The 19,220-nt window shown below is 44.7% G+C and overlaps 1 protein-coding gene across 5 annotated transcripts in view; it reads left to right on the forward strand.

Annotated features, from left to right (window-relative positions):
• The window catches only part of LOC128875243 (ABC transporter G family member 20), a 27,553-nt gene continuing 8,333 nt past the window's right edge, over positions 1-19,220 (forward strand). Inside the window, exons 1-2 of one of the 5 annotated variants that reach the window (XM_054120657.1) lie at positions 1-153; positions 3,788-4,036. In XM_054120657.1, the coding sequence (XP_053976632.1) occupies positions 3,954-4,036 (83 nt within the window). In that variant the 5' untranslated portion in view covers positions 1-153; positions 3,788-3,953. Of the gene's footprint in view, positions 319-3,787; positions 4,037-6,086; positions 6,113-9,926; positions 10,368-19,220 lie in introns of those variants that run through there. The other 4 variants (XM_054120658.1, XM_054120659.1, XM_054120661.1 and 1 more) reach the window with 4 other exon arrangements.

The raw sequence follows: 19,220 nt of genomic DNA on the forward strand, positions 1-19,220 counted from the left end.
GCGCGGACTGGCAGTGTCCGCGCGTTATTGCTCAACTAACAGGCTTCGTCCTCCCATGGTCTCTCAGTGCAAGAAAGACTTTCAGACGGCTCGGGCGTCCTGATCCGTGCACTCCGGTCTCGTCCTTCCATCTCTGTGTACAACGTGCATCCGGTAAACATCTGATACGTTTTTGTTTTTCGACAACCCGCTAGTTCGAAGATACACCCGGGACGCAGCTCCGAAAACTCCAACCATCCTTCTTCGAAATGCCAGAACCGATCCTTGTCACGGTTTACTTTCACGTGGAAGAAAACTTGCCGTTGTACGTGTGACAGTGTGCGTAGCATCCAGTCGAGAAGTATTTTTCCACATTTACGTGTGAGATCGGTTAATTTAATTGGTGGTGCGCGCATGACGCGTCAAGGAAACCTGCGTTATTCGAGATTCCGGAAATTTCCATTTGAAAATTGCACGCGATATTTGTTCGCAAGTTACCGTTCGGGTGTCTGCGTGTTTTTTTTTCTCGCGGTACTGCGCGTAAACATTCTCATAGAATTTCAACTTATCGTTTGTTTATAATGGGATCACGATGTTTACAGTGTTTTCGTTTGTTGTTCCTTGGCGAAGTTGAATATCGATGTCGCGCGTCCTGCTTTCTTCTTAACATGCTGCCGCATGTAACGTCCACATAACAGATTTCGCACGCGTTACGATGCGCACCCGAGTCTTATGAAATCGACGAGGTGACGAACAAAGTCGAGGAAGCAACGGTGAAAACGTACGGAAGTCAAATTTATAAAGAGACGCGCGCGTTAGACAACGCTGAGTTATAATCGGACACGTCGAAAGTATAAATGAAACTTGTTTTACGCTTATCGGCATATTTAACAGGCTCGTTCGATCGATCCACTTCGAAGTGGAAGCTCCTCTTCGGAAGCTTCTAGCGACGAATATCGAGTTTGAAGATGAGAGCTTAGAACGCTAGACTTTGATATCGACCGATGGGAACCATGGTAGAAAGTACCGATCAAATAGGTGGACTCGAGTGACCCGCAAAAGTGAGTCGTATACAAGAACGATTACGATTTCGTTATCGATGCGACCAAAAGCTTCGGTTCAACGAAATTTATGCCAAATACGAATCGGAGTAGTTGACCGGAACTTTGCTTCCTTGGCCTAAAAACGTGGCTCTCTTCAAAACCGTGAAAGTCATCCGTTGGATGAGCTCGCGTGATTTACGGTGTTCTCGCGTCACCGGCAAGTTTCGAGCGACCTACAAACATATTTCTCCAGCGTGCCAGAAGGTATATAATCTCGAGTTGCACTTTCGCCCCTTGGACCGTTAACAAGAATCGTCGAATAATCGGTGAATTAAATTGGCAACGGCAACGTTACTTCTCCACCGACTCTCGTATCGTTTGATACGTTTGTCCACGTGACGGGAACGAAACGGGAAAAACGCGACGCAGATTCCACGAATTGCATCGCGTCGGTTAAACGGTACTTGAAATTCTTTTTCAAGTGTTCGCATCGGTCGATGATCACATCTCGCGAAAAAAAGCAAAATCTCGTCGAACGGCCGACTACTTTTACCTCTTTACGTAACACGAACGGAAGGGAATTTGTCGAATGAACTGAATAGCAATTAAAGCTCGTCGTGCGATGCACGCGCAATACTTTCACATAACACTGACACCGCATGAATTGCATAAATCGGTACGGCCGCGGCGATCAAACGGCTCAACTTTTCGTTACGTTTCACCGTGACATCTTCTTTGGATTTTCAGTGCGTTCGCATCTTCGATGTGATGTTCTTTGTTTCGCGAAACTTTTCGATTGGGTAGAATTTTACCGCTTACATTATGCGCGCGTATGGTAAAAACTGTAACCGGTTTTGGCATTCGGGATCTCAAGAAATTGAAATAAATTTATTCAGTTATTCAAGTTGAAAGTCTCGAGAATTTCGTGTCTTTTGTCTTCGAGAGATTCTTTGTATCGCGACAATCTTGGTCGGTCTGTTCGTCTCTTCTTTCGTTCTTTTGCCATGAGAACGTAATACGCGTTCCGTTGCGCTGGAGATATGAACGGTGTCGCGTAACCTTTGCTTAGCTTAACTTTAGCATTCCAGATTTGATATCTAAAAAACTAAAAAACTATTCCCGTTCTGTAAACGTAACGATTAAATCGATACACGTGGACATTATTCGTTATGTATGTCATATTAAAAAAAAAAAAAAAAAAAAACATGCTAAGAAAACGATCCACATCTTTACGCCACAACTGCATGAAACTAATAATCGCGCCTGCGATTACACATGGTTGGTTTGCATATCGGATAGTCACTCTGTTTCAAGAATTACGCAAAATTAATAATGCAAATGCATGGATGATGGATTCTGATCATGCCAAGATCGATCAATTTGACGGTTTCTTTGGTTAACGGGATTTAGTTGGTTAGGATCGCTTCCTTAGAAGCGCGCGTGTAAATTCGTAAAATTAATACAGGCGCGCGTCAGAGGAATCGCGATGAATCCAGACACGTTAATTAATCAGGGCCGTGAGTATGTTGGGGAATATTAAATAGCCGAGCGTGTCGACCTCCTCTCGGAAGCATTTTCGCGCTTCTTCCGGTCAGGCCGAAGAAAGCTCTACTTTCTTACGCGGTCAATGACGCGCGATCCTTTCGAACCGGGAACACGATGGAACACTGATTACGAGGACAAGTGGAAGGACGACGCGACGCGACGCCGATGGTACGCCAACGCCAACTCCCACGCTCGACGATCGACTATACCGCGACTACTCGAGTGTTTAGATACCGCCGTGTTTATATTTGCGATGATACGAAATTACGTAACCAAATAATCGTTAACAGGGACATCGGAGACCGAATGGCCGATTCGAAAGAAGGATCATCGGGAATGTTACGAAGAAGAGGAGAGTCTTTTTCTCGCGACTTTCACCTAAACCGATGCTATTTTTAACATTCGAGCCACAAACACGATCTTCCTTTTCGTACGACTCGGAGATGTACATATAGATAAAACGGAGAAAACGCTGATCGAATTGGCTCGCGATATTTTTGTTTGTTTGAAAATGTGTTTGTCCTTGAGTAAATTCGGATCCAGTGGAATTTTTTTGGAAACTACGTATGGATTCGATGCTGTAACCAGCCCGGTGTCGCGGTAGTTGATTTTCTTCTTGTATTCGTTTCGAGATTCCGTACACGGCGCGGCGCGGTGCGGCGTTTCGCGCTCGAACGACGGCAATCTCAATCGTCAGCAACCGTGACGAAATTCTTTCCTCGAGGAAAATTCCGATTTCTATGAATCCTTGGAATATTATAAACGATACATCGGTCATCGAGAATCTTCTCTCGTTCTTCTAAAACTGGAGTATCGTACGAAAGAGAAATTCTAATCTCCATAGATCCTTAAAGCATGCTTTAACACATGCTTTTGTCCCATATTATTTCCAGTGGCGAACGAAGGTATTTCAGTGGGTACCATAGCGTGCCAAGGAAAATGTGTGTTATTCGTAAGCGGACGCATTTTCTATTCCACTGGCCGACAGATTGTTATACGCCACGCTTTCTTCGTAATGACCTTAAACGCACACGCGTACGCGCGTACTTGCTTAAGGATAACTATCCACTATAAATCAGTTTCACTTTCCACCGCTGTTGCGAACGGTCACGCTTCTGTTTCAACGATCCCTTTGATCAAAAAAAATCCTTCTCTCATTTCCAATGTTTCGCGTCCACCAGTACCAAACGTATTACTTATCGTCTCGTTTGATTTTACAGCGTTTGCGGTCACGCGAGGAGCACTGGGATTTATTCTCACCGGAGAGAACATAAAAATATGATGCGTCGTCGTTGAGACTTGCGAATCTCAGCGAGAGACCGTTATTCCCGATAACCTTCGACCTGTTCGAATCGAACCATCTCGTGGAAGGGAATACCGACCGAGATGGACAACAAAGCCGATCCAAAACAAAAAGAGAAGATCAAAAAAATGTTCAGCTGGAGCGACGGACTTGCCATCGCCGTCAAGTGAGCGACAAAACATTTTTCTGACGTACGGCTTATCGCGTTACGATCAATCATCCCGATAGTAGATACAGTTGAAATATTAAACGGTGCGTCTAATTACATCGAATCCTATATACAATATTAACGCAACATTTACCATGCGTACCTTTGACATTTTCATTTTCCGCGTGACATTAAAAGACAAATGAGCGAATCATTCCAGGAATGGTAGTTTCGAAGAAGTCGGTTTCAAATATTGCGCGGAAATAACTTGAGAAATACCGTGCAAATAAGGGGTGTACATTGACTAGACTGTGATTTTAGCGTCACAGAGTGATAGAGAGGCTCGAGTTTTGCGACGTATCCGCGGGAACGGTTTTGTAATCTATTGCAAGAACGTGACAGGTGCATGAAACCCACGAATTCCTCTTGAATACGTATGGTCGTTTTATGGTAAATTGCATTCCGGTTTTCAGTTGGCTCGCCACCGCCGAGTTGTCGATATTCGTTATCGCGAATCACGATTCCATTCCATCCACCGTGTACATATTTTTTACCTCGATGTAGAACTTATACTCGTTAGGTATTTTCCGGTTTGCTTTCTTAGCCAGACGTACGCTAATCGCGAATTGGAAGCAAACTACTTCTGCCGAGATACACAAAATTAAATTCATATCTACTTTTACTTATCGAACGGAAAAATCTTTGTACTCGAAGCAACCTAAAATTACGTCGACAAAACGATCGAACCGGGCGCTTCATTTCATCAGACGAACGTTTTCGACTTGGCGATCGAAGTTGTCTTCGTAATTTTTCTTTATTCTTTGTACCGAGCCAGATATAAATATAGTTATAACTGTCAGATTTCCGCCTCGAAGAACTAGATTGCGAGGGAAATCGAATACGGAAAACAGAGACTGCCACTGGAAATCGTCGATCTGTGCTGGGAACTGGGAATGCGGTAAAGTAAGTTACCGCGAAAAAGTCATGGAAAATTGGAAAAGTCGGTCAACGTAAGGCGCAAAACAAATTTTGCAAGAGTTGTTGGGCGGGCTGGCGCTGGTACGAGAGTTCGCGTCGAAATTCGCAATCGCGCGTGAAAGTGGCTGACGACTATGTGCGGCGCGCGGCGTCGCAATACAGCGAGTAGATTCGTCCGTGGCTCGGTCGCTTTATCGCTGCACAGTGAAAGGGCAAACGTAAATTGAACGACGCGCCAAGGATCGCCAAGGATCGCCACGGATCCATCCTTGATTAATGGTTGCGCGTCCGATGTACCCGACTCTGATCTATCCTCTTTCGAATCGATGCTCGGATGTTCTTCGATTTCAAGGGTAGATCGTAAAGTAACGATCCTCGAACCTCGCTCCTTTACGTTACCGTTACCAATGTTTACATTTTACTTGTTCGGCTTTCGCATTTTTTTCTTTAAACATCATGTAAATTTCATATGTCTCTGAAAATTGGCTCCCTTATTCTTCCGTCGTTTCCTGACATACCGAGTCTCTAAACAATCGAAACCAAGTACGTGGACTTGCCGAGAGATGGCACCACGTTTGCTATTATTCTGGCGGCCGAAACGAATACGTATGGTTATGGTAGCATTGGTAGCGCAAGGCTTCGAGTAACATCGTCGGATTCTAGTTACGCGACGAACTCGTAGAAATTAGCTTCTGGTTAGCATAACAATGAACATCGGTTATGATCGTTAAGAAGTAACAGGGATTGCGCGAATAAGCATTTTCGTTAAATGAAAAAGTTGTGTGAATATTTATCTCGTTCGTGATTTTTTTATTCTTAACCTCTGAAAGTCACGTTTCTGAGTTATTTTTTCCATCCTCTTCAGTTGAACAAATCATACAAATTTATTGATCTGTGGTTAGACGAGTCGACGATCGATAATACGAGCAGAACAAAAACGAAATGTTTATTTTAATTCTCGAGGAAATATTTATAGTCTTCCAGGTATATGTAGTTTACGCGGACTCGTAGTCATTCGGTAGCTGTGATTTTCCCGATAATCTTCCAATCAACGATATCAACTGGACGTAAAAGTTTGATCGCGTCAACGCATCGACGTGCTTGGATGGTCGTCTCGTAAGTAGCACAAGGTCTACCGATCAAAGAGACCCGCGAAGGGAAAACCCTCTGTTCCCGATGCGATTATCGACGAACAGACGGTGCGACGCGCGCGACGTTCGAATGCTCTTCCTGGGATTTACGTAACACAGCAGCCGGACTGACCGCTTTCACGTCTATACCGTACCTTCGGCCGCATTTAGCGACCCGCTTCGATACTCCCCGTGGTGATTTCTCACCTTCTGCCCGTCCTTGTAACCTACGATGCCCCGTTTCAGGGTTAAATCGACCGATCCGGTTGCCCAATATCCAGGATCCGGACTTTTGTCTTGAACGTTCTATCGCTCGTCTCGAATGAAAGGCCAATTCGATGAATCCATGTTTCTTTTCTCCTTCGTGTACTATTCGATATCTTTGTTTCCCAAGATTTGCAAACCGGTCTACCGACTATTGTAAAGAATAATTTAGCGTCGTTCTCACTACTGTTTACGTTTACTTTAAACGTTTACTCGCACGATCGACAGTTGGATCGAAGTCGAATCCATTCATCCCGATTTCCGAATACTATGCGGAACGCTACCGTAACAGGCAAGATGGCGTACGAAATAGGTGTCGTCCGACGAGAAATCGGAAAGAGGTCGCGGCGACGCGTCCGATGAAAATCGGCCTCAGCGACGACAGACGGCCAGTGTACGTGCACCAAACGAGACTTTCGCTTTTACCCGAACAAGTCCACGAAGGTGGCTGACACTATCTCCGTGGGACCTTGCAGAGACCTTCCCCACCATCTTGGGTTAACCCGTTGACAATAAGAATAAGATTTGTCCACTTTAGACGGGCCATGCATACTGAGCGAACCACAAGCCAAGTCGTTCGACCAGTTTGCGCGCGACGTCGAACGATGACTCTGCTATAGAAGACTGGACTATGAAAAGGCAATAAATATACATACATACGTGGATCAAGTCCGTGTACGTATAAACAGGGTTTTGCTAGCATAAATATGCAAAATTTATAGCGTACCTACGATATTATTAACTAATACTTTAACGTATAAGTATTAAAATAATGTAATGGATTTGTTTGGTCGATGAACAAACGCTTTCTTCGATAGAATCATTTCGAGAGGAAACCAACGTGCTCGCGGCGTCGCATCGGTGTCGCGTCTGATGGCCTTAGGATCGAAAAACGGCGAATCGCTTTCACTTTTTCGAGGTAGCAAAACTAGCACGAATCCCGATTACCCGAAAAAGTAGCGACGATATTCAACGATCGTTTCGCTCGATCCGCGGTGGTCTAAAAATACGCGAAACTGAGTCTCGAGTAAAACGAATTCCATAAATAAAACTGACCGAAAGCAGTGAAACAGACGCGAGAGCAAAGAACGTCGGAACAAACTGAATAATATTGACGTAATATTTGGTAAAAACAACATCGATACGGTAGATGTTCTATTTTCCATGTGCTGGCGATCGCGCGAAAATCGACATCGTTGCGCGTTACATGAATTTTCTTAACCAGCGGAAGAAGGCGATCGCGCGAGCGAATATCGATGAATTTTTGGAGCCGTGAAAACATCGATCCTTGAACGTTTTGCACACGGAATTATACAACGTCGATCAATTATGCAAACCTTGGCGCAAGAAACGACCAGAGCGATAGAAATCCAAACGAGAGACAATCCTACCGTGTTCGGAGTTGGCGATAATTCGTAGAATCACGTGCAGCAATTTTCGAGAAAATAAATGCATAATTTCCTGTTATTTAATCAGGCTTTCATTACGTTAGGGACATACGCGGATTACGCAATGCTGGGGAAAGTGCAGACCGTCCTGACCACTGTTATGATCGCTGTTTCTCGACCTGGTATGAAATTGTTTGTCGACGGCGACGATCGTTTCAACGGTGACCATATCGACGACTAATTATGACGTCGTTAACGGTTTCGTTAGTTTCACAAAGAGGAAAGTTACTAGACCGAATGGAATCGATTCGCAGCCAGCTTTCCTGGAAACCGACTGCAACGACTGCACGGATGTGTCTACCTTTGCATCATCGGTTAACTTGTACGATGCTTTTTTAAACATATTTGCCTCATCTATCGATGTAGGGAACTCGATTGTTTTGCATTTGCACGCGGTATTCGAAGTTAAACACGTCGCGAGGTATGTGCTTTGAGAATTAGCGAGATTCGACGGTGGCGGGAACATCGGAACAAAAACAATTCGCTCGAGCTACTACTTAACGGTAAAACGTCGTAACCGGCGCAAATAGTCAAATACTTGGAACGCTTACTAAAATTTCGTTTATCTGTCAAAAGCGACGAGAGATTTCGTATTTTGTGCAGCAAACTACGCTTTTCCCTATTCTGTCGATCGTTCGACAAAGAACACTCGACATCGAGTGTATGTTATCAAATGAATATACCATTCATATACCATTACAGCCAACTTGAAACTATATACCGGTCGTTAACGCTTTAAATAAAGATAGTTTAAAGTTCACGAAAAGTTATATAACCTAGTCGTTTTAAGATTAACATGATCGCATTCGAGAGCCAGGACGAAATATATGCACGTTAATCGAGGAACACGCGAAAGAACGAAGTAGAGACGATCGTGGAGATTTTGCAATTGTAATAATCGGTGTCGTTAGAATGAATCGTTTCGTTACGTGTCCAGACGTTTCCGTATCTCTGCTGACTTCTGAACGCAACGACGTTAGCAGACGCTTTGCATAAAAAATTGCTGCGTTCCCCTCTCGTCTCTTTCAGCCACGATTCTCTACCCAACAATCCTATCGAGGAAATATTAAATCCGCCGTTCGTCTTTGTTGGCAATTTAAATGTAATCGAACCTTCTTGGCTTTCTTTCAGATGACATTTTCGAGAAGGTTCGATCGCGATATATCTAGAAACAAATGTCGCGGGATGTCGCTCTCCTCTTTTCTCTTGCACCGATAGAAAATTTGATAAATGATCCGTAAAAAAATCGTTGCAATTGCAATTGTTTACGATGTTGGAAGGTGTAAAAGGAGACGCGATCGATTATTCTCCGCTGAACAGTCAGACCATCATCGTGGATCGCCGTCGACGCGCCATCTTTGGAAGATCCACCAGTCGTGTTTTATTATCGACAACGGCAATAGAATAGTAACGCGGTAATGCGTTTGTCGCGATTAATTACCGGAAATGATCGCGCCTAAAGTCATCCCGAAGGATTATGGTTACACGCTCGAAACTTCGATATCGCGATAAACATCCGAAGAAAGCGAGCTACCGCGCGCGTGGTACCTGTGAGTTTGAAAACTTGAAGAAAATAGTTTCGAAGAGGATTTTGAAAAATGAACAAATATTTCGTTGCGTACCGTACGACTCGCAACGTTTCTAGGTACACGTTGTTCGAGGCTTCGCGGTTGCTCGCGTCATTCTTCCTCGCTAACAAGTCGACGGGAATTCCTCGCGAGAGTCAAGAAACCCGTCGGAATTTCTCGAGGCAGCTTAAAGTTCGCGATCAACGGCAGGACTTAAAAATCGAGCGAGCTGACTGGCAAAGAAAGGGGCGAGATCCACGGACGCTGAAAAGAGCGGCGATCCAGCGCGCTCGCGTACGCGAACGAAAAACCGAGGTTGGAAGGACGACAGGTGGAGGGAAGGTGGACTTGCGACAGAACGAAGAAAGCAGTTCATCGAACACAGATAGACCGACTCGATTGAAAGAGAGGTGGAAGGGAGAGCTATTGCAACGAGATAAAGAGAATAAGAGGGGGAGGGAGAAGGAGCAGGAGAGGGAGAGAGAAAGATGATGGCAGCCTCGAGTCGACTCGCGGGCTCGATTCTCCTTTGCCTCTGACCGCTTCAGTCTCGCGTCAGGACTCGAAAGTCGCGGAGAACCCGACACGATACTCGTCACGAGCCATTCTTCTCGGCCGACACGTCCTAGATCAGAGGCTCGAAACGAACGAATCGGATCGGATTGGCTCGGCTCGGCTCGAATCCGCGGTGCTGTGTGCTTCTCGCTTCCGTACCAATTCTGTTGTGTTGTGCGTTCATTTATTTGTGACGACTTTGCTCCTCTGCTCGTTCGTGAGCGGAAGTACAGGAATGCTAGGCTAACCCCGGAGGACCGATGCTTCAACCGGTCGATCGTCGATTCTCGATGACGTCTGTTCTCTGCCAGGATTACACCTAGAGGATTAGTTTTCGAGCTAACGAGAGGGACGCAGCCGATTCCGAACCGACAGGATTCCAACAGGCTCCAGGCCGAAGTTGTAGGTACGCGATTCGATGTATCGGTGTCTAAAACTACGAGACATCGAATCGAAGAGAAATTTTAGTTTCGTTATCGTCAGTGAATCAAAGAAATACGAAGCAAGTTTTCTTGCTAGCAACGGAGCAAGAATTCACGCGAGTCGACTATATCGCGCGGCGCGCCGCGCCGCGCGGCGTCGAGATCGGGATCGTGATCGTTCGGCGAAAAAAAAAAAACATGTCCGATCGCGTAAGTGTAAGCTGACCATTAGTCGAACGCTCCGGTGCTCCCTTCGCTTCCGTTGAAAAGTGAGAAACCGGCGCGATGTTACCAAAGCCGGACTCGCCGCAGGAAATTCGAAAGCGTCGATGGCAAAATCGCGATCTTAATCGGCCCGGTCGATGCGGCTGCAATTCGCTCCAAATTCCAAGTGCGCGAATTCTCGTCCTTCCGTTCGATCGATTTGAATCACGAATCGTACGGTTGCTCGATTTTCCGATACAAGATGATCATTCGCCCGCGATTGCTGCCCCTACGAAAGAACAAAGAGCGATACGCGATACTCGATCGATTTGCACGTAAATCTAAATAGGGCAATTCTCGAGTATCGCCTAAATCGTAAAGTAAAATTTTCAACGACAATCGCTTCGTCTTTCTCACGGTAGCAATTATCGTAGCACCTGGAAGAACGTTAGTTTCTGCCTTTCGTCTCTGAGAAATTCTTTGTCGATCGTTTTCACTATAATTACGAAGAAAACAAGAGGGAAACGAAGCTCACTCGCTCCTTTATACTCGTCGCGCGTTAAACCGCGTTAAGACGCGGTAAACCAGCGGCAAACTCGTCGAAGCGATCGAGATGAGATCGCGATCGATCACACCTGTTGCATCGTGCCGATTAATTATTTTCAGTAGCTGAACCAATCGACACGGTAGCGGCACCGTAGCTACATTAAAAGCAGACTTTTGTCCGTGTTCATCGTGACTCGGCTGTCTCCTTCAACGAGCAGAATAGAAAGCGACGCGAAAGAGTTTTGCAGCATTTTGACAATCCTCTGAACGCGAACTCGCGGTGAAATCGAACGCGTTAGTGGACTTTGCGTTCCACATACATATTTTCCGACTGATTTCGCGCGAATCTTCACTATCGCGCATCTCGCACGATCGGGCATAAGAACGCTTCGAGATAACCGAGACAAGTTTTCGATCGAATCGATCAACTCGTAAGAATGTCAATTCGTCGTTTACGGTAATGGATTACAATTGCGATCGAACGGAAACGCAAGTTTGCCACATCCGCGAGGCACTTAGTTCGGAAAGTTACGTTACACTCTCTCCAAGAATACAATATACTCCGATGAAGAGGGAAATCATCGTAGAACGTGTTCTCGCAATTAGTTCCTCTTCTTTTCACAGAGTCGGCGGTTAGCGTGCACGCGATCTCGAAATGCCCCGGCAAGCGGTCCGTAAGGGTGCCAGAACGCGAATCTCGTTGCCAACCAGATAAAATCTAAGAAAGGTTAATTATTGTTTCAGTCTCGTCAAGAAATCGCAAACGCGACGTTAAATTGGTACGATGTGAAAGACCCGGAGAAATATACTTTCTCGACCGCGCGGCGCAGCGCAAAGGAAAATGCGAGCATTCGCGTCACGGCACGCTGTTAAATTATTCTCCAGCATCCCGTGAGACTCTTCCTCGGTCGAGAGTAAAACTGCACCGTCGGCGTCGCGAACCTTTCTTCTAAATTCGTTCGGCACTTTTGTCGCTCGGTTTTCACGCTTTCCATACCTGCCCCTGATTCGATTATACCAAACGACAGGTGTTTCCATTGTGCGAGAACTGGCGACCAGCGAATGGTCTTACACTGGTTTCGAATTGCCCTGATTATGTCACGATTAAACCAGTTTTTATCGTATTACTCGATTATCCGTAATCGAACTTTGTGTCTCAACGATGATAATAACCATACTTTTTTTTTACATCGGAATAGTATATATATTAATCGTAGGTCACATCACGTTGCCTGTAATACGAGATTGATCGTTCTCAGTTGCCGGGAAATACGATTGCTTATTTGCATTTATTCTAATTGAGCATCGACTATTCGATATCGCAACTTTGATCAAGTATCGGATAATTTCGGATAAATTACTACTAGCTCGGTCAACCTGTCGAAAACGAAAGGCGTTACATTTTTTGCTGGCACGGTCGGCTTTAGAGGCAAATTACGGGTAAGAACGAATTTTGCGCGATCGATGTAACGATTAGTCGCGATCCGTAACGATTCTAGAAAGTAAAACGCAACCAGTCAGCCAGTCAGCGGTCAACACGATCGGTGTGCACGGTGGTAAAAGTCAATGACAGTCTACTGAAAATACCGAACCGAAACGGCAATTGGAAGGCCGACCTCGTTACTTTTCGGCACACGTTCCCGCCATCGCATACTTGTGTGCGCGCGCGCGTGCGTTCGTTGTGTAATTTTGTATTATCGTAAACGTAATCCGTGAGTCTCGCGCGCGATGAAAACTTTACAACTTGCGTAATCGTATAATTTTACGATGAATCGGCAAATTGCGTAACCGAACACCAAAAGATCAGCGAATCGAGAAATTAATTTTCCGACGATCGACGCTTCGATCACATACAGAGAGAGCCGTGAATAAGAACGCCACGAATGCAACAAAGTTATTAAAGAAACCAAAAGTGTTTTGCGATCTTTAGTTTAGATATGCGTCGATAACGTTGCATTTAATACCATTTCATGTTTATCCCATTCTTACACTTGAAGGAATAGTACCACGTTCCGTCGAACGTTATTATTCCGACCCGACGTTTGCGGGCGTTCAAGTCTCCGCCGCGCCGAGGCCTACCGAGAATTTTAACGATTCGTCGATAACTCGTTGTCGTTGCCGACAAATTGCTCTCGAATAATACCATTAAACGTCGCTACAAACAACGAACCTTCTTCTTCTCTTTTTTCTTCTTTCTTACTCGTTGCAGCAACGGCTCGTTAAGAAACTTTATCGTTTAACCTAATAGAATTTAACATTTTCCATGTTTCTAACAATAAGGATGACAATAAAAGCAAGAAAATATGATCGATCTAGTAAACCGAGACACCGTAAAGAGAGCAATCCGTTATGGGCAAAGCAGCCGAGACCTAACGAAAACTGGGGTATTATGCGCAACACAAACGATCGGTAAAAGCGTAAATCGGTACCGTCGAGTTGACTTTCCTTAACGAGAATACCAGTCACAATCAGCTGTGACGTGCGAGACCGTGAAAAGAAATGCTTAATCTAGCAGTTTTAATAAGTGTGTCAGCCAATTGCTGAACAAGTATGTAAGTCTAAACGTGATCGCGACACTATTATGCAGCCACGCCGCGCCGGTGCCGCTAAGATTCCCCAACAAACTATAGCGTTAAGTTACAAATTACGAACGCCGAGACTCGAGATATTTTCCCTTACAAGCAGCTCTGCAACATTATTAACTTGTACTTGCTCCAGAGAAGCGAAATGCTTTCTCTCGATTTTCTCGATGACAGGAATGCCGAGTTTCTTCGCATCTCGCGTAATGTGCGCAGCTCCGACGCAATGGGATCACGTAATCTGGAAGTTGGCAAACATCTTTTCTTCCTACGATTTTTTTCAATTTTTACTTTCGATGTACCATGTACCATCTTTCCGATTCAACGAAGCGAGTTTCAAAGGGACGCCAGTTTTAAAAGCTGCGTTAGACGACGATAAAATTAGTATTATCGGTGTTGGCAGTGAGAGTTGCTTCTCGACGTATTTTAGTATCATTGGAGTCACTGATGCGGTCATCGGATTGCTACGAGGTTGCATGTATTATAGTTGACTTCCCGCGAATCATATATAAGTGTGATTCACGATCTTCGAAGCGGTCGACAAGCGTCAGCAATCGTCACGTTCTAAAGTGCAACTGTTTCCATAATCGAACTCCCTCGATCAACAGCGGTTTGTATTTTATACAATTTGTTGCGGTGCCGCGAATTGCTTCGCGATAAATCACGATTTAATAATCACGATCATCGATCGCGTCGCGTCGCGTTATTAGCATCGACGAATAAATTACTGGTATAGCTTCGTCTGTCAGAATTCACCGATTCGATAAATACTCTCGATGGAAGAAAAATATTCCAGACAATGTCTTGCGACAGTTAGAATATTCAATCGATTTCAATACTCGTTTCCTGTTTGTCCGCAAGATAATCACCGCAGAAAAAGCGCTAATGGCTACTCGACGCGAGTCCATATGAATTCGTATGTCTGAGCAAAGAAGTACATATTAGTGTATTATTCAAATTCTCTCCAACATGTAAATCTGTCGAGAGACAACTGAATGTAAATATATGTATATTAGCAACACAAATCCCTATAGAAAGCATGGGTACTGGATATACATATTTTTACCTAAGCGGTGTGTCTTTTCTTATTTCCCTCTCGTCTTGTCTCGATCATTCTACTCTGAAACATGTATGACAAATTTGTCTAGTAAAAGAATTCGATCCGACTATTTTGTCTTTAAAATATTCGACAGGGCAGTTGGAATTCTCTCAATCGTCTCAAATCTCTTCACCGACAAAGTCGCTATTTCCGAACGCTGCCGCTGAAGAAAACTTTTGTTCTCGAAGAAATGTTGTCTCGCGATGACGCAAACCGAACGTCAATTCTGGTTTACTGCTTTTCATTAAGTCAGTCGAAGGCCTCGCATCGATAGTGGTCAGAATCAAAGTATATTTTAATCATCCTTGAGAAGGGAGCATCCCATCGGGGAAGTCGAAGCTTCCCGTCTCGTCCCGTCTGCGATATCACGCTGTTTGCTCGTGACGAGTGAGAGAGTTTTTTCCTTCTCAAAGAGATCATCATCGTCGTTGTACTTTGATCCATGAGCCAAGAAAAACTCAGGTAAAAACATGTTTGCTAATGCAGACCAATCGTAAAGAAGGTTAGCTGGAAAATATTGTTGTATAACTAGTATGGAAAATCATCGTCGCATAACATTTGACGTTCGTAGCGATTCGCGCCCAATATTTAACCCATCTGGTCATCCAGACCGAGAATATATTTAAAATCTTGTTAAAGACACAAACGTATCCAAGTATCCTTCCTCTCGAACGACTATTCTCTGTGCTATTTTCCGATAACGCTAAAATTCATCGTTGCTCGAAAATATTATACATGTATATAATAATACAAAAATCGAGATCATGGTGGCGAGGTGGCTTGATACCATGGTTGCGAAAAGATGAAAGAAGCGACCAAGGTCGAACCGAACGAGGCCCGAGTCGCAGGATCCGACGTTCGCAGTTATAATGTAAGTCACGCGCAAAATCCATGCTCTGGTCGATTGCACGCAGTGAATCGAAATTAAACCAAGGTTAAGGTTCGACTCACGCCTTATCAGCAAATTATGTAACTCGTCGAGTAAACGTTTTCCACCCCTTTTGTTAAATGTTATATTACAAGTGTAATTTGGTTCAACGGAAATACTCTCGAGATTCGAACTTTCTAATTTTTCGCATAAAGTACTTACCAAGAATTTCTTTGTATCTGCAGTAGTCCGATCTCCAGGAAATTTAGTCTTTTTCGATTTTGCTTGACCTTGTCCGAACACGTTTGCCTCGTCCGACCACGTTAGCCTTGGCTTCTAGCAAAGGATTTTTAGCTTTCGCGTCACTTATTTTATCCATTTTGTGTTCGTTTTATTGGCAAATTGAAACGAAAGGGCTACTAAAATTGATGAAAAAATATGTACGCAACAGTCGAAAAAAAGGTTGATCCTTCCAACACAGGTAAGTAATAGTCGCTTCAAGGTTAATCGATATAGTACGGTCATACGCAAATGTTGTCGCGATCGATGAAAATGATCGGCCGATTAATGGAGAATCCTCGCGTGTATTCCAACCACATCGTGTACGCGTTTACGGATGATCGTCGTATCGTTGACGAGTCTTGGATAACTATGCGACCTCTTCTGCGCTCGATATACAACCGTAACGCATTCGTTCAACATGACTCGCCATAAGTACCATGTAAATGGCAAAAAAAGTATTTGTCATTGATAATCATTTTGCGACTATCGATATATCACGGTAATATAGCGAACCACGCGTCATATCGAAACTTTTGAAGAAGTCATTTTACGGATCGTAAATACGCAACTATTAGGCGAAGAATTATATAAAGAAAGAAGAAAAAACGGATATAAAGTTCAACTGCAACATAGATTTCATTGAAACGACTCACGGTGTTTAAGTATAACGCTCCGTATTTTTTCTCTGACATTAGTAAATTAATCTTCGTTAACAGAGACGAGGGTGTGCGACGGCAGTTAATTGAAAAACTATGTAGAAACAAGTAAGCGGTAGAATCTTCCAAAACGAATGATCCTACGGTCATTGAAACGAAATAGAGAGAGACAAGGGGGAAACGCGTGGACAAACCCTGACAATCTGCTTTTTCTTCGTTATTAGCACTGTCTAATCGATTAGATGGTATCGTTGCAGCGACCGTTGCATGACGATGCGCGGCTTGGAATATAATTATGAAACGACCGGGTGTGCGGTAATGCTATTAGAGGCGTCCGTATAACAACGACGATTACGAAATACGCTCAAAATTAAATAAGCGGTAATTAACGGTTCGCGTGTTTCGCGACGAAGGTAGCGTATGAAAATGTTGCGAAAAAAGTTTGTTTCTCGGTGTCGCGGATATTGCAACTTACTCTCGATTTTATGCCTGAAACGAAAATGTATGCGTTACCACTCGACGAATCTACTACGAAGGAATGGGAAAGTTGGACCTTTTCCGAGAAAACGTCGATTGGGAAAATGATGGAGCGCAGAATTGGGAATTCGAGTGTTGACCATGGCCCAGAAAACGCAGGCTCGCATGGCCGGGTCTTTCTACACGCGTCCTCGTGGTATGTCGTCCTCTGGAATGTCGAGTTGCGCAATTCCGATGGAGCTGCACGACGCGAACATCTCTCGGGCTCGAGTCGATTTTTGAATACTAAACATTGTTACGTACGACGTGATTGATCGACGTTCTTAAATCTGTCGTTGCGACGATGACTTTGAAAAACTGGTACGGATACGTCGAGAGTGAGTTACGACAGGTCTGATGGTTTATCCTGTGATCCAAAACGCAACAAAATTAGTATCGAGACATTGGGAATCCCTTTTATCGATATATGCTTTATTACTTTAATGGATTAACGATAAATCCATTTTCCCAAATTTGTTTAATTTTGAAATTCCTCGATCGCGCATGTTACGGTTCCCTACATTTATTCGAAGATACAGAGAATATCCGTAACGCGCGACACTACCGGCGCGGAGCGCGCGTTCCCTCGAAAACGATGGCAGACTAAGTAATCTAACCGTAAATTAGTTCTGGCTAGCTCGGTCTGACTACTGCGACCATTATCTACTTGCGTGGCTGACTATCAAGTACCGCGTACTCGTGCCATCGATCAAAGACGAATTAGTTTGCAACGCTTACGCTACCAACAGACTATAGCCACCCGTCCAAGTTGATACACTCGGTGAAATATTATCTTGGATTTACACTGCGACACATTCGTTATTTTAATAATGGTACAACGAGTAATAGTAGAGGCGACGTTAGACGATACTCGTCGATCTTATCCATAGCTCGACTCACCGACGCGATTGTCGCGGTCATCGACATACGGAGATTCCGCTGAAATCGGTAGAAACGTCTTCGGTGTCGTAGCTTTCTTCCGCGCTTCGATATCCGCTCGGCGAGGAACGTTACGAAACGGTTGGTTTGTTGGCTTTTCCTCGTTCGCGGCGCGCGCGTTCCGCGCACTCGCTACTGCAACTTAACCGCGAGAGAATCAACGCTGCTCGATTCACGAGAACGTCGAGAAAGTTGCCGTTCGGTTTCATCGATCGACCAAATCGAATCGCCTCGAGATCTCGACCTTTGCAGCCTGATTTCTATCGGTTTTCCACTCGATACGATTCCCGTCTTTTACCACAACTTTTCCAGACATCCCCCGTTCAAAATAATCTCACCCCGTTCCTAAGGAAAACAATCGAGTATTACGAGACGTCGAAGAAAAATGAAGAATCCGGAGGATACGTTTGCACGGCCTTGAGCAGCTGGCAGCTATACGATTCCCAGCGTCCACGGGAACAACGAGTTAGATTTCAACGATGTATACGTATGGCGCATGATCACCCGCGTGCCGGCATACGAGTACGTCGATAGGTTGCCCAATGAACCGGCGAGCGTGAACGAAAAGAAAGCCGTTTTCTTACGTAACTCGGCACGACTCCCTCTTTCTAAACCGTACGTAGTACGTAAGTACGATACAGAACCCGTAGCGATGCTCGTAAGGTATGGCTCCAAGGGTTCGCGCGTAGGGCTCGATCGTGAGTCGCATTGGTCACGGTTCACGATCCCTCGATACCGTTCTCGAATCGATCGGTAGCATCGAGTGAATGGAACGCGTGATTCGATGCGCGGTTTGCACGACTACGATACGGTTTCAGCGTGTTGCACGCGTAACAGGAAATACACGCAGCGACTTCTTAGCGCATCGCTGATTCAAACGTGATTCGATTGTGACTTTTGTGTGACCCCCTAAACTCGACGACGCGCGACAATGATTTACAGGGTAAATCGGACTCGACCAAAATTTCATCCGTCCTAATTTAATCGCATACCGTGAAGCTGTCATTCGTGGCTGGATAGTGACGTAAAGTCCACGAGTATACGCGTCACGGACCGTGTGGCCGTGGCTTCGAAATACACCGATAATCCGAGACTTGTTTCGTGACGTCGGTAGTTGGTAATCCGGCATGTTCGGTCGACGTCACACA

The sequence above is a fragment of the Hylaeus volcanicus genome, chromosome 4 (genome assembly GCF_026283585.1).
Source record: "Hylaeus volcanicus isolate JK05 chromosome 4, UHH_iyHylVolc1.0_haploid, whole genome shotgun sequence".
Taxonomy (NCBI): domain Eukaryota; kingdom Metazoa; phylum Arthropoda; class Insecta; order Hymenoptera; family Colletidae; genus Hylaeus; species Hylaeus volcanicus.